The sequence below is a fragment of the Prorops nasuta genome, unplaced genomic scaffold (genome assembly GCF_024137725.1).
Source record: "Prorops nasuta isolate Cenicafe-Biocafe unplaced genomic scaffold, Cenicafe_Pnas_1.2 PNAS00004, whole genome shotgun sequence".
In the NCBI taxonomy this organism is placed as follows: domain Eukaryota; kingdom Metazoa; phylum Arthropoda; class Insecta; order Hymenoptera; family Bethylidae; genus Prorops; species Prorops nasuta.
The window spans coordinates 8,859,131-8,871,587 of NW_027116801.1; the positions used below are offsets into that span (position 1 = coordinate 8,859,131).

A 12,457-nucleotide genomic window follows, 5' to 3' on the forward strand; every position below is an offset into this window, starting at 1 on the left:
CAATATGATAATTTTCATTCACCATTTATTTCACGTTTAAAATATATTTAAATGTTAACAACAATTTAATTTTATTATCTGTGTAGGTCTATAAATTTATATAGTGTAATAGGTAAGTCAGTGCTTGAAATTCCATACTTGCATATAGCTTGAGCTGCTTGACATCGAAGAGTAACATACTTCATTAAGTTCACATTATTGAGTGGATTAGAAGATATCAGACGAGCAGGTGTTTTACCCGCTTTATTTGGTGTGTCAATATGCGCTCCATTATCCAATAATAATTTAATAAGCTGCAGAAAAATGGAAGCAATTAATATGTGAATATATTTAATAAAAAATTATAGATAACGAAGATTAAATGTACTCACCGAATTATGAAAATTATAAGAGTCACTTGCTACGTGTAGCGGAGTTGATTTAGATGCATTCCGCGCGTTAACATTTGCTCCACATTCTATTAACAGCTTAATTACTTCCAAGTGCGGAAAAATGGTCTAGAATAATTATTGTATATATTAATTCCTGCATATTGAAAAGAGGAACGCTAAATAAAAACATTTACTCTTTAAAAAATATATTAACTCACAGCTTGAACATTTTCAGTCCTAAAATAAGAAGATGTAATAGTATTCATACTTGATACACACAAGTGAAGTAAACTGTCTTCGGTGAATGTGGTACAAGGATTTCGTTTAACGAGATCTCGAACCTTTTGTTTTATGATGAATTCTTCTTCATCAGAATTTGCTATTTCAACTAACAGATAAAGAAGGTGTGTGACACATTTCAGCATACGGTCATAATTCTCTTGTTGACGATTATAAACTGGTCGTTTCTAGAAAGGATAAATCATAGAAGATAAAAAATAGCAAAAAATTTTCCCCTGTGATAAAAATATAATTTTACCTCCAACAGTTTTCTAGCTTCTGTTAGTTGACTTGACAGTAGCTGAAATATTGCTATAACATCATCAAATTGAGGTGCTACTTTGTCATTGAATTCGTAGTTTAAATAAAGAGATTCATCATGTAAGTCAACCATTAGCCTTACTAAGGCTTTAGCAGTAAAACAAGTATCAGTAAATAAAATCTAAAGGAATAATTTTAATCATATAATTTGTTTTCCCATATTATAATAGTTTATAAATTAAACTAATTAGTATCCACACTTACTGAGTCTTTTTCTACTCGAATCTCTAACGCACGACGCCATAAATCGATACAGGGTTGGTACCTACAAAAGATGAAAGTAGACAATATTATTTTGAAGTGTGAGACAAAAATAATAAGACTAACCTTAATGCATCAGCATAAGAAGCTCCTCTAAACATTAATCGTAGTAAAGTATCCTTATGATGAGGGTCAAGTATTCTTTCACAAATTAATAAGCTCTGAATTCTCATTGCATCTAAATCATGTTCTATTAAACTCAACTCTTCTAAAGTTGTAAACTCTGTTGCATTTCGGTAGGCTCCTCGTTTTGGTAGCTCAGGTCTCTTGGGTAAAGGCTTACCATCAATTAAATTAGTATTTCTTATTTCTAATGCAGCCCTCCAATATTTCAATGCTTTTTGAGTATCATTATGATCATCAAAAAATGTAGTGCCCATTAATTCGTTTGCATCTGCTAATCTTTCAGCGGAATATGGTATTTTTTTTACTGCAAAATACAATTATTTTAAATAAAATATAAACTTTAATGTATAAAAAATATGTAATTACAATAAATTTACCTAAATATTCAAAAATTTGAGTGGCTCCTTTTAAACAAGCAGTTTGAAGAGCATCATCATTGTACCTAGATCTCAGGTAAGGATCTGCATTATATTCAAGAAGCAGCTTTGTTGTTTCAAGTCTATGTTCCTGAATGGCATAGTGCAAAACAGTTTTATTTTGAGTATCACAAGCGTTAACATCAGCTCCACGATGCAATAGAAAAGTGCATAATTCTACACTTTGCACAGAATTTATCAAACATGTACCACCATTATAATTTGCTTTAAATATATCAGCACCATGTTTTACTAAATAGGAAACCACATCTACAAAACAAATATTAAAGAAATATTATTTACAGTAGCGCAACATAAGTTCTAGGCATTGAACACAAGACATTGGCCTAATTTGATAAAACTATTTTTAGATTTTATAAATATCAGTTACTAATTATTATCTATGTTACCTATATGTGTCATGAAGCATGCAGACCTTACAGGTGTCGAGCCAGAATCAGACACTGCATTTACATCAGCATTATGGGCTATAAGACACTTTACAACTGGAAGTTTTCCAGACACAGATGCACACCATAGAGGTGTGACACAATGAATTGATCTGTCATCAGGCAACTCATACTTTCCCCTTTGCTCAATATCAGCTTTGCATACTATAATCAAATATTCCACGATTTCCACATGTCCTCTCTTACACACAATAAATAAAGGAGCACAGCCATCAGTTGTACGGGATACAATATCTTTTCGATCGTTTATCTTTAATTTTTCTAAACGATTGCGCAATGAATATGTAAGACGAGCTCCTGGTGCTGCAAATTTACACTCTTGCACAAGATCATTATATATTTGATTCATGTAATAAGACATAAATTTTTTTCCTTTATGTTGTTCTTGATTTTCAGCTGCCATTTCATTCAAAAAATCACTGCAAACTACTGGTAGTCCTTTAGCTTTTTATACTAAAAACAAAAACAAATAGCTTTTAAATATTATTTCTATTCTGTATATTTCTTATTTATTATTATTTTTCCATCCAGTAATGTTTCAAAAATAAATTTTTAATGTTATAATAAGAGTTTGATAAAGGATTAAATGGTTATCCAATGAATAATTTAACACTTATGATTTACAAACTATTGTTTAACGCTTCAATCAATTACAATGTATGTATTTATAACTGCTACATACTTTAATATTCTTGATCTCACTTTATTATTAGCTTTTCTACCAATATAATGGAGGATAACCTTCAAATATTCTGAAATGGATTTGTGTTGATTTATACTAGGAAAATGTTAAATTAACGGAATGGTGAATTTAATTAAAAATAATGAGAGATTGCTAACTTACTTAACGATCAATCGATAGTTCACCGACAAATAACAGAATTTAGATACATTGCTAATTTTCTCTACGTCTTGCAAATGACAGTTACAGCGCTACAGCTACCTACCTACAATACAACCACCATCATTAAAATTCGTTATCTATTATATTTTATACTACTACAGAGTACCTGACAGTATAGTGACAGTACTACACACTCACTACCTCACTAGCAGTCGATAAATCACGTGATTAAAGGTGAGACCCCACGTGATGTGTTCGCGTATGCGCATTGGATATCTAATTCAATTCAATTTTGTAGATGTACCAAGAGAACTGCGTAGAACTGTAGTTTTATTTTTTAAAACCTAGTTACCTATACCGTTATCGACTTACTGCTCGAAAATTTAAGAACTTTCTAAATATATGATGTATCGTTTACGATCAATGATAATGATAATAACATATTTTTTCTTATTGGGTGGAACAATCATACGACACATCACCACCTCGTGCATTTTTTAATCTGGAGAATCAGCTTTGGTACGGATGCAGCTGGCAACTTTCTCCGAAAGTGAAATCTCTTCCAAACGAGAAAGTTAATAACATCGCAAAATTTTTCTCCTCGCATGATAAATACTCGTAAAGCACCGTTATCGAAATAAAAGCTACACATTTCTGGATAATATAATGAGTAATCGATGAAGATCGCGCCCCAATTAAAACTTAAGCAATGATCACTCAAAACGTACAATTTTATTCAGATCCTATAAACGTAGAAAACCAAAGGAAATATATAGCTGTAAATTTTCTGATTGTGAATATTTTGTAATTAAAATTAATTGCATCTTTTTTTGTCCAACAATAAGATGACCCGGAAGTAGGAAACTTTTTCCTGGCTACATGCAACACATTTGACTCACGTGTTAAAGTTTCATGACCCCGGACGAGTCGATATTTCGATGCGCTGAAATGTAGCTTTTACGTGTGTTAGTCAAATGAAAGTACGAAAGTCACTTGAAATAAGGAAAAAAAAAGTTGACCGTGAGTGTGCCGCGGAGATGCAGAAAGTTGGTGAACATTTCATTGCGCCGCAAACTGTAGCCGCAACAGCATCTCAGTTTTGGAGTCTTGTAATTTCAACGAGCGGATAATAAAGTCGAGCGATCAAGTAAGTATGTACTTCAGCATTAGTTTAAAATTCTCCTCCAGCTCAACCCTCTTCCTATAAATAATTCTACAATATATAGAAAAATGACGAATTTTACAGTGGATGAGATTACATTTTCGACTATCGAGGGTAAAGTGGGCGAAAAGCTGGATGAGATATTCGGCGTCAAGTCCAGTTTTCTTCGAGTCAATCCAGGCCTGTGTCTCTTACCACCGCAATATGTTTTTTACGCTAAAAGAATCAGAGATATGCAGATAAGGGATGACGATGTCTGGATGGTGTCCTTCCCACGAACTGGTAAATCAAGCTTTCTTTCTCGCACGAAATAATATATTTGTATTCTCCTCTATTTTAAACGTATATGTATGATAATTCCAATTTTGTGTAACACTAAAATATCTCATAGGCAGTCATTGGGCTCAGGAAATGGTATGGTGCATTGGGAATGATTTTGATTACGAGAATGCTCGAACTCTGTTAGTTGTACGTAATCCTTTGCTCGAGTAAGTATTTTTGCAGAGATACTATGACTGATCGATCAAATAACGCCAGTTTTAAAATATTTTGGTAAAGAATGATTTATTTGTTACAGAGCGTCGGCCCTTATGGTTACCGGTAACTACGTGGAGTGGTTCGCAAAACTAGGTAACTCGGTTGAAAATGTTGAGAATACATCCAGTCCAAGATACATAAAAACTCATTTGCCATTTGATTTATTGCCAAAAGAAATTCACCAGAAAAAGCCAAAGGTTCTACAATTATTTCACACTTTTACAGATTTTGTGTTTCTTGCAATTTTACAACTGTGTTTGCTTATTCGTAGATCATCTACATCGCGAGGAATCCAAAAGATACTTGCGTTAGCTTCTATCATTACTGCAGAGTATTCCATAATATAAAGGAGAATTTCGACGATTTTGCGGAATTGTTACTAAACGACAATGGTATATTGCTTGACGTTCAATCTTCTCGTCCATTCTTTCCAATGTTTCTCAAATATTTATGCAATAATTTTAGCCCCGATGGGACCTTTTTGGAATCACGTACTTCGATTCTGGGAGAGAAGAGATCAAGAGAACATACTTTTCTTGACTTACGAGGAGATGAAGAAAGTAAATTTTTGTTCTTACATTATTTTTCTCCCATTATCTTTTGATAGCGTTCATTTTAAAAAATCATGCATTTTCCAGAATCAATCGGAAGCTATACGGAAAACTGCCAAGTTTTTAAATAAATCTGTAAGCGAAGAGCAGATATCCGAGCTTTGCGAGCACTTGAAATTCTCGAAAATGGCAGCGAATCCGGCTGTGAATATGGAACACGTTTTGGCAGATATGCGTGTACAAGTGGACGACCCCGATGTGAAGTTTATAAGGAAAGGCAAAGTTGGGGATTGGAGAAATTATATGTCCGAGGAACTGGCACAAAGATTCGACGAATGGACTGAAAAAAACTTACGCGGTACTGGCCTCAAGTTTGATACAGAAAATATTTCATGTGATGAAGAGTGAATGTATAAATGAGCTAGGGCGCGCTTACCGATACGGAAATATAGTACCCCACCTTTAATTAATAAGCTACTTGTTATCTGTTTTTACCACTTTATCGTTTGAAAACTGTAATCAAAATAATAAAATGTCGCTTTTGGATACCGTTTGGTCTATTAATATATATTTCTTTCCGATTAGTTTTTTGTATGTTATTGCGACCTTGCGTAACTCCTATAAGTAAATCGCACAAAAATCAGCTAAACGTTCCGATTTAAGCTTTTATTTTTAATTTCTTGTAATTATACTTTTTGTTTGATCCTAACGCGTTTTTATCTCGAACAACCTTGCTGATGCTGATACCATAATTATATAGCCTCTGGTATTAGCATATAACTCTTAGTGAGTAAACTATACAAAAATCTACTCTAATTTTCTTAATATATCAATTATACTTTATATAGTTCGATCGTTTATCTGTGTCGCAGGTATTTCAGATTTTGAACAAATTCGACAAGAGTGACAGTAGCGAGAATGATCTATTCTACTTGCAGATTATAACATTGTACTAAATGCAATCGTTGGCAAAAAAAAGTAAATAAAAATTTTTACTGTTATAGTTACTATATTCTTTTATATATAAAAAATTGTTTCTTCTACGTACCTATATTTTCAAGCAATTGTCATTTTTTCGCAAGTACATCGAGGTAACGATCGAGCTACGTATATTGACGTAGGAGAAAGAAACGAATTGAGAAAATTGATACATATATTTATTTTAACATTTTAATTGCAAGAAATGCAGTCAAATTTAGTCGTATACATTTATACTGCAATGATGTGCATTATCGAGAACCGACAGCTGCTGTGCTGAATGTACCAGAAGGCAGAAACCAGATATCGACGTCGAATTGAATGTCATAGGCTGGTTTGGTCATAGCAAAGATGGCGTGGAATTATTGTGTTGTGTCAGGGTTTACAAATTAATTAGAATTTTATTAAATTTCAGTATGAATCGCAGCTTAAAACACTTAATAATTCAGTTTTAATTTTGCGGATATGATAAATATTATTTGGGGGATGAACAGGAGCATATCCAAAAGTCACGTGCAGTATCTTTAACAAGTGACGTTTTATCCATAACCTATCTTCAATCAAAGTGTAGTTTTCTGTATTTATATTATTTTTGATGCTTTATCTATATCCTTTTAAACGATAAAAAGCTGAAATTGGAATATTGGAGAGGCTTGATTTTTTTCCCTTTCTATGGTAAACTTTCTAATGTCTCTTTTTTATTATAAAAATCTTAGATTTGTTCAACTTATCAATTCATTCTAATCATGAAAATATCATTAATTTTTTAATTTTATTTACAGGCCTTGTATTTAAGAAAAAACTGACAGACATAGTTTTAAGTGTGTAACGAGTGGAAATGCCTAAAGTAAGGACCAAACATATTGCCAGTAATCTTTGGCTGAGACAAAGAGAACTAGGAATTAATTTTCCTTTGGGACATGGAGACCGTTTTTGTAAAAACTTATATTCTTCCATTCAACCAGTAACATCTTGGGATCATTTAGATAATTTAACTACAGCTAGACATGGTGGTGTGTTTAATTTGGAATATTCTCCAGATGGGTAAATTTTTTTGTCATTTACAAGTTATTCTATACTGTTATAATCTTTCTGTAGAATTGTCGTGCATTTATTACTTATTATTTTTAGGTCATTATTACTGGCAGCTTGTGAGAAAAGAAGTATTCTTATGTTTGATCCCCTATCAAGGAAATTGATTCATGCAATTGGTAATGCTCATAATGATTGTGTCAATTGTGTAAGATTCCTTGATCAGCGTATGTTTGCTACATGCTCTGACGATAGTACTGTTGCTTTATGGGATGCTAGAAATTTAAAACAAAGAATAAGAACTTTACAAGGACATTCAAATTGGGTTAAGAATATAGAATATAGTCCAAAGGATGGTTTGCTATTAACTAGTGGATTTGATGGTAGTATATACACATGGGACATTAATAGGTATGTTTCTTAATGTATCTTTTAATTATATATTACTCTGTACTAAGAATATTCTTCCAATCAGTTTTACAGAAAACAGTTTCCTATATACTCGTGTATTTGAAACAAATGGACTGATGCGCACAAGACTTAGTCCAGATGCCTCTAAAATGTTAATATCTACTACATCTGGATATCTTATTATTATTCATAACCTCAAATTAAGTACTTTACGCCAAGACCTAGCTGGATTTAAAGTATGCAAGCAAATCTTACAAGTTACAAGCCAATTTTGAAGTAATGTTTATATATCTTTATAATATCTATTTTCAGCCAAATGTGTATCGGCTAATGCAGCTGTCTCAAACAACCATTCCGGTTGCTGCATGCTTCACTCATTTATTTTCTCAATCTCGTACACATAATAGGGTAGAGTTCTTAACAGACTTTCCAACTGGAGATGATGCTGAAGTGATATCCAGCCTTCAGGTTCATCCACAGGGATGGTGCACTTTGTCTCGTAACGTTAGCAGTGGAGAAAAATCTGAGGCAAGCTTACTAATTTTTTATTATATAAATTTAATGATAGCAATGTATTAGTCTTATAATTATCATATTTCTTCTCAGTGGACATGTATTCATGATATACAAGAGCGCGACACATCGAACATCGTTGAACAAATTAAGGAAGCCGAAGATTCGTCGACAGATTTTAACGAATTAACCGTTGAAGAATATGATGAGTCACAACAACCACAGCCATCTCGATCAGGAATTACATCTTCTTTTGTGATTGATAGCGCTAATCGTACTAGAGCAGTCGGAGCTACAGGTGATGGGAGATCAAACTCCTTTATATCTACTGAAACTATACCGGTGAGACCATCACGAACAAATAGTTGGCAGGAAAGCTCTAATAGGAATTCCCGGTCTCAATCGAGAAGCTCACGATCTGATCGAAACATTGTACGGACGAGCTATGGAGTTGTCGAAGTTACATCAAACGTTAATACATCGGAATCTAATTTAAATAGAAGTGGAGAAACTGAGCCACAAGATAATAGATACGATAATAATGATGATCATACCGATGGTATGCAAGAAGAATCTTTGGATGAGAGAAATAGAGGGCAGCATACTTATAGAAATAATAGGCCGTATTTTAATCATATGAGACGCCGTAATCTGAATGTTATTGAAAATTTTTCAACCGCCAACGTAGAATTGCACGTGAGTACAACTGACGTGTGGGAGGCGCTCGTTGCAATTAGAGAAGCGCGACTTCGTCGGGAACGCGAACGAGAGGTCTACCCATTTTCTTCAGAGAGAAGAGACTGGACCAGTAGATCAATGCAAAGTGGAGTAAGCATTAATATTCCCCGATCATCTCATACGGTCGTTATAATCGGGGATAGAACCAGAACTCCAAATCAGAATAGACAAGGTCAACAGACCACGTACGCGATTCCACGTAATCACGAAATTCATCAAAATATACCTAGATTGACTCATTATATTGAGGAACCTAATGTAGGGTCTGGTTATATAAAAGAATTATGTTTTTCGGCAGATGGTAGATTTATCTGCTCCCCTTTCGGTTACGGAGTTAGATTATTAGCATTTTCCAGTGATTGCCAAGAGCTATCCCACTGTGTCCCAGCAAATAATGAAGCTGTTCAACTTTATGAATTAGCAACTAATATTAGTCATTCTGACATTGTCGTTAGTACCAAATTTTCACCAAGGCATTGCTTACTCGTATCTGGCTGTCTGAGTGGTAAAATAGTTTGGCATCAGCCAGTTGTTTAGCTAAATTTATATTTTGTGGTGAATGTAACGATCTGTTTTTTTTTATACATATATACATGCATACAGATAGATATATACATATATATATACTTACAATCTTTTTTCTATACCGTCAAACTCTTTACTTTACTCGCGAATGTTTATGTACTCTGTAATTTTTCAAATAGTCTAGAGCAATTTATGGCATTTACAACACCTTCGAAACTGCGTTAAAATTATTTTTTATTTGCAGTAAACTTTTGCTATTCACTTGGTGGAAGCTGTCACTTAAATTATTGTTTTTCTTACTTGGATCGTTAAAGCGAGCTTTATCGATCGAAAAAATATTCAGATATAACGATTTAGTTTATATTACGTGTACATATTATATAAAATATTATTATATATATACATTCTTTTAGCCTTAATAATGGAGAGATGAAATGTATTAACAGCAATCATACCAAAACAGATTGTAGCTTTCAAGTAAATACTTTTTTTGTACTAAACTCTATTTCTGGATTTAACCTTAGGTACGTTTAATTTTACGTGTAATGACTTATAAATGATGAAATGATTTCGTACTATCCTATATCTATTAATCAAGATAAATTTTTACTAAAATTATAGAAATATAGGCATAATGAGGTGATGTAACAGTAATTTATGCAAATTTAATTATCAAGAAATACGGCAATGTCTTGACGGCAAATATTTATTGTCGAGTACTACTATATAACTTATACAGCAACTGTGACTGCTCCAACCTAAAAATAAATTTCGATTTATTGTAACATTAAATGTAATTTAGTGCAGTACAGTGTGCGGACTGCGCAAATACACTGTCATATTTATCTATCATGCAACAGTAGTTTTCTCGACAATTATTTTTTTTTATTTCTTAATTACATAAAAAATTATTTTTGTAGTAACAGAAACTACTGTAAAGCAATATTTGCTATTTCTTTTTTTTTAACCGCAGTAAATTCACATGCGGTTAACGATGACCACATTGTTCTAGCTGAATAAATAGAAATCTGTAATATATGTATATATATATATATATATATATATATAGATATATATATATAATATACTATATACACGGTGTAGAGTTATGTACCGGAGAAAATTTAGTCGTAGATTCTTGAAATAATTAAAAATAAACAAATATTATACAATTTTTTTGTATCATTTTTTATTTTTAAAATATTCCGTTGTTAAATTCACCAATAGCATGTCGTGTAATGCGGGAGAAATTGATTTAACTATAGTGAATTTAATTAAAAAATTGTACTTATGTTACAGTGTATTCACTTTGCTTTTAATCGAGTTTTCTCTCCCTACAGCTAATCTATATACTTCACTGTACGATTATTCGTAGTTTTTGTTTTTTCCAACCATACATCTTTAATAAAAATACATAGTTGATTTAAAATTTATTTAATGCTGAACTTCAATTAACATTAATTGTCAAAGTTTGTTAATATTGTTGCGTAATTTGATGAAGAACTTCAGTAAAAAAAAGGATTAAATAATATTTTAAAAAAGCTGTTTTTTAGTATCACATTAATTGTGATAATTTTGTAGAATTTAGAATTTGTTTCATTGTTGAAAAACTTATTGTTGTTTAAACAAAAAATGAAGATATAGATTACGATAAAGTTAACTTATAGTGAATATTTTCAATAAAAAAAAAAGAAAGTTTGTTAGCAAAAAATATAATACATAGAAATTAAATAAAATCAAAGTAATTAAAGTGATTTTGAAAAAGCATCCTTTTTAAAACTGATTTGATCTTTTTTCAGCGAAGCTCTTCATTTCAAATACGTAATTAATTTAATAAATTCAATAAATAATGTTGATTGAGGGTCAGCATTAAGTAAGTCTTACTTCAACCATTTTCATTAAACATGTGCGGTTCAAAAATATTGAGACTCGCTGAATGGCAGGTGGGGACGCCATTGCTAATTAAAATATACTTTTCCTCCAACACGATGCATTTACGAGTTACGCTATTGGTTGATTGAAGAAGGGAATATTTTAAAAAGGAGAAATAATAGAAAAAGAAATTTAGAACACTCTTTTATTCCTAATTATTTTAGAAATTTGTGTTTAAATTTGTTAAGGATGTGGCTTTCCACGGTGTACATGTATCATTGATTAGACATTGAGCGTTAAAGTATAAACCATGAAAAGTAGTTATATATTTGAACGAATTTCGATCTTCAAAAATGTTTTTTGTGAACTAAGTCATCTGATAAAAAAGAAATTAATGCTATCAACTGCTGGTATGGATGCCTTGTCCAGATACTACTTCATGAAAACGAAAACTCAGTGATTAATGACAAATCCATTTCCACAAATTTTTACATTATTTTATGTCAGCTATTTAAAAACTAATAGGCTCTTTCGAGCACCAATGATAAAAGCCATTAATACGGAGAGAAGCAACGACCTTGTGTCTGACAATGCAATCATCTATTTAAACTATTTAATGCTTGCCATAGTTAAGGTGACAATTGTTTTTGTAAAATTTTGATTGTTTTCTTTTTTTCTATATATAACTCAATAAAATCTTATAACTGACGTACAATGTCCAATGATTTCTCTCCACGGTTATATTTACATCAGAAATGAGGCTCATGAAGGATCCAACCATCAATAAATTTCAAACAGATTTTTTATTTCAGTGGATATATTTATTAACAATAATGCTTTCACTTATTTACATTTATGTCCGTAAACTCAACAAACTCTCGAAATACAGCGAAAATGCTATTCTTGATGCTGCGATTCGCTGTATTATTCAGTTTTTTTATAATCGTTTAAAATTATTCCTACAGTAGGAGAATGGAAAGGATGGTTTACGAGTATTTATGTTTCTTTCCTTTTTTAGTAGATATAAAAATGAATAACGAACGTACAACG

The 12,457-nt window shown here is 32.0% G+C and overlaps 3 protein-coding genes across 5 annotated transcripts; 2 read left to right on the forward strand and 1 right to left on the reverse strand.

Annotated features, from left to right (window-relative positions):
• Positions 1 to 8: 8 nt before the first annotated feature.
• m-cup (mann-cup) lies at positions 9 to 3,236 on the reverse strand. 3 transcript variants are annotated; one of them, XM_066725799.1, is made up of 10 exons: positions 3,089 to 3,171; positions 2,927 to 2,996; positions 2,185 to 2,697; positions 1,736 to 2,044; positions 1,299 to 1,662; positions 1,176 to 1,236; positions 910 to 1,092; positions 590 to 838; positions 372 to 497; positions 9 to 293 (listed from the first exon to the last, which is right to left on the reverse strand). In XM_066725799.1, exons 3-10 carry the CDS (start codon positions 2,645 to 2,647, stop codon positions 75 to 77), a joined length of 1,974 nt encoding a protein of 657 aa, XP_066581896.1. In that variant the 5' UTR covers positions 2,648 to 2,697; positions 2,927 to 2,996; positions 3,089 to 3,171; the 3' UTR covers positions 9 to 74. The 3 variants fall into 3 exon arrangements, with proteins under 3 accessions (XP_066581896.1, XP_066581897.1, XP_066581895.1); XM_066725800.1 differs by lacking the exons at positions 2,927 to 2,996; positions 3,089 to 3,171 and adding an exon at positions 3,192 to 3,236; XM_066725798.1 differs by lacking the exon at positions 2,927 to 2,996 and having other exon boundaries at positions 3,089 to 3,228.
• A 182-nt stretch (positions 3,237 to 3,418) lies between these two features.
• On the forward strand, positions 3,419 to 5,875 carry St2 (Sulfotransferase 2). Its single transcript, XM_066725801.1, has 7 exons — positions 3,419 to 4,235; positions 4,335 to 4,532; positions 4,642 to 4,738; positions 4,828 to 4,984; positions 5,059 to 5,179; positions 5,253 to 5,347; positions 5,426 to 5,875. Coding segments are annotated over exons 1-7 (990 nt in total). The 5' UTR covers positions 3,419 to 4,234; the 3' UTR covers positions 5,747 to 5,875.
• A 456-nt stretch (positions 5,876 to 6,331) lies between these two features.
• LOC136772276 (DDB1- and CUL4-associated factor 10 homolog) lies at positions 6,332 to 12,109 on the forward strand. The gene is made up of 6 exons (XM_066725148.1): positions 6,332 to 6,991; positions 7,099 to 7,360; positions 7,448 to 7,759; positions 7,824 to 7,995; positions 8,072 to 8,287; positions 8,366 to 12,109. Exons 2-6 carry the CDS (start codon positions 7,155 to 7,157, stop codon positions 9,545 to 9,547), a joined length of 2,088 nt encoding a protein of 695 aa, XP_066581245.1. The 5' UTR covers positions 6,332 to 6,991; positions 7,099 to 7,154; the 3' UTR covers positions 9,548 to 12,109.
• Positions 12,110 to 12,457: the final 348 nt, after the last annotated feature.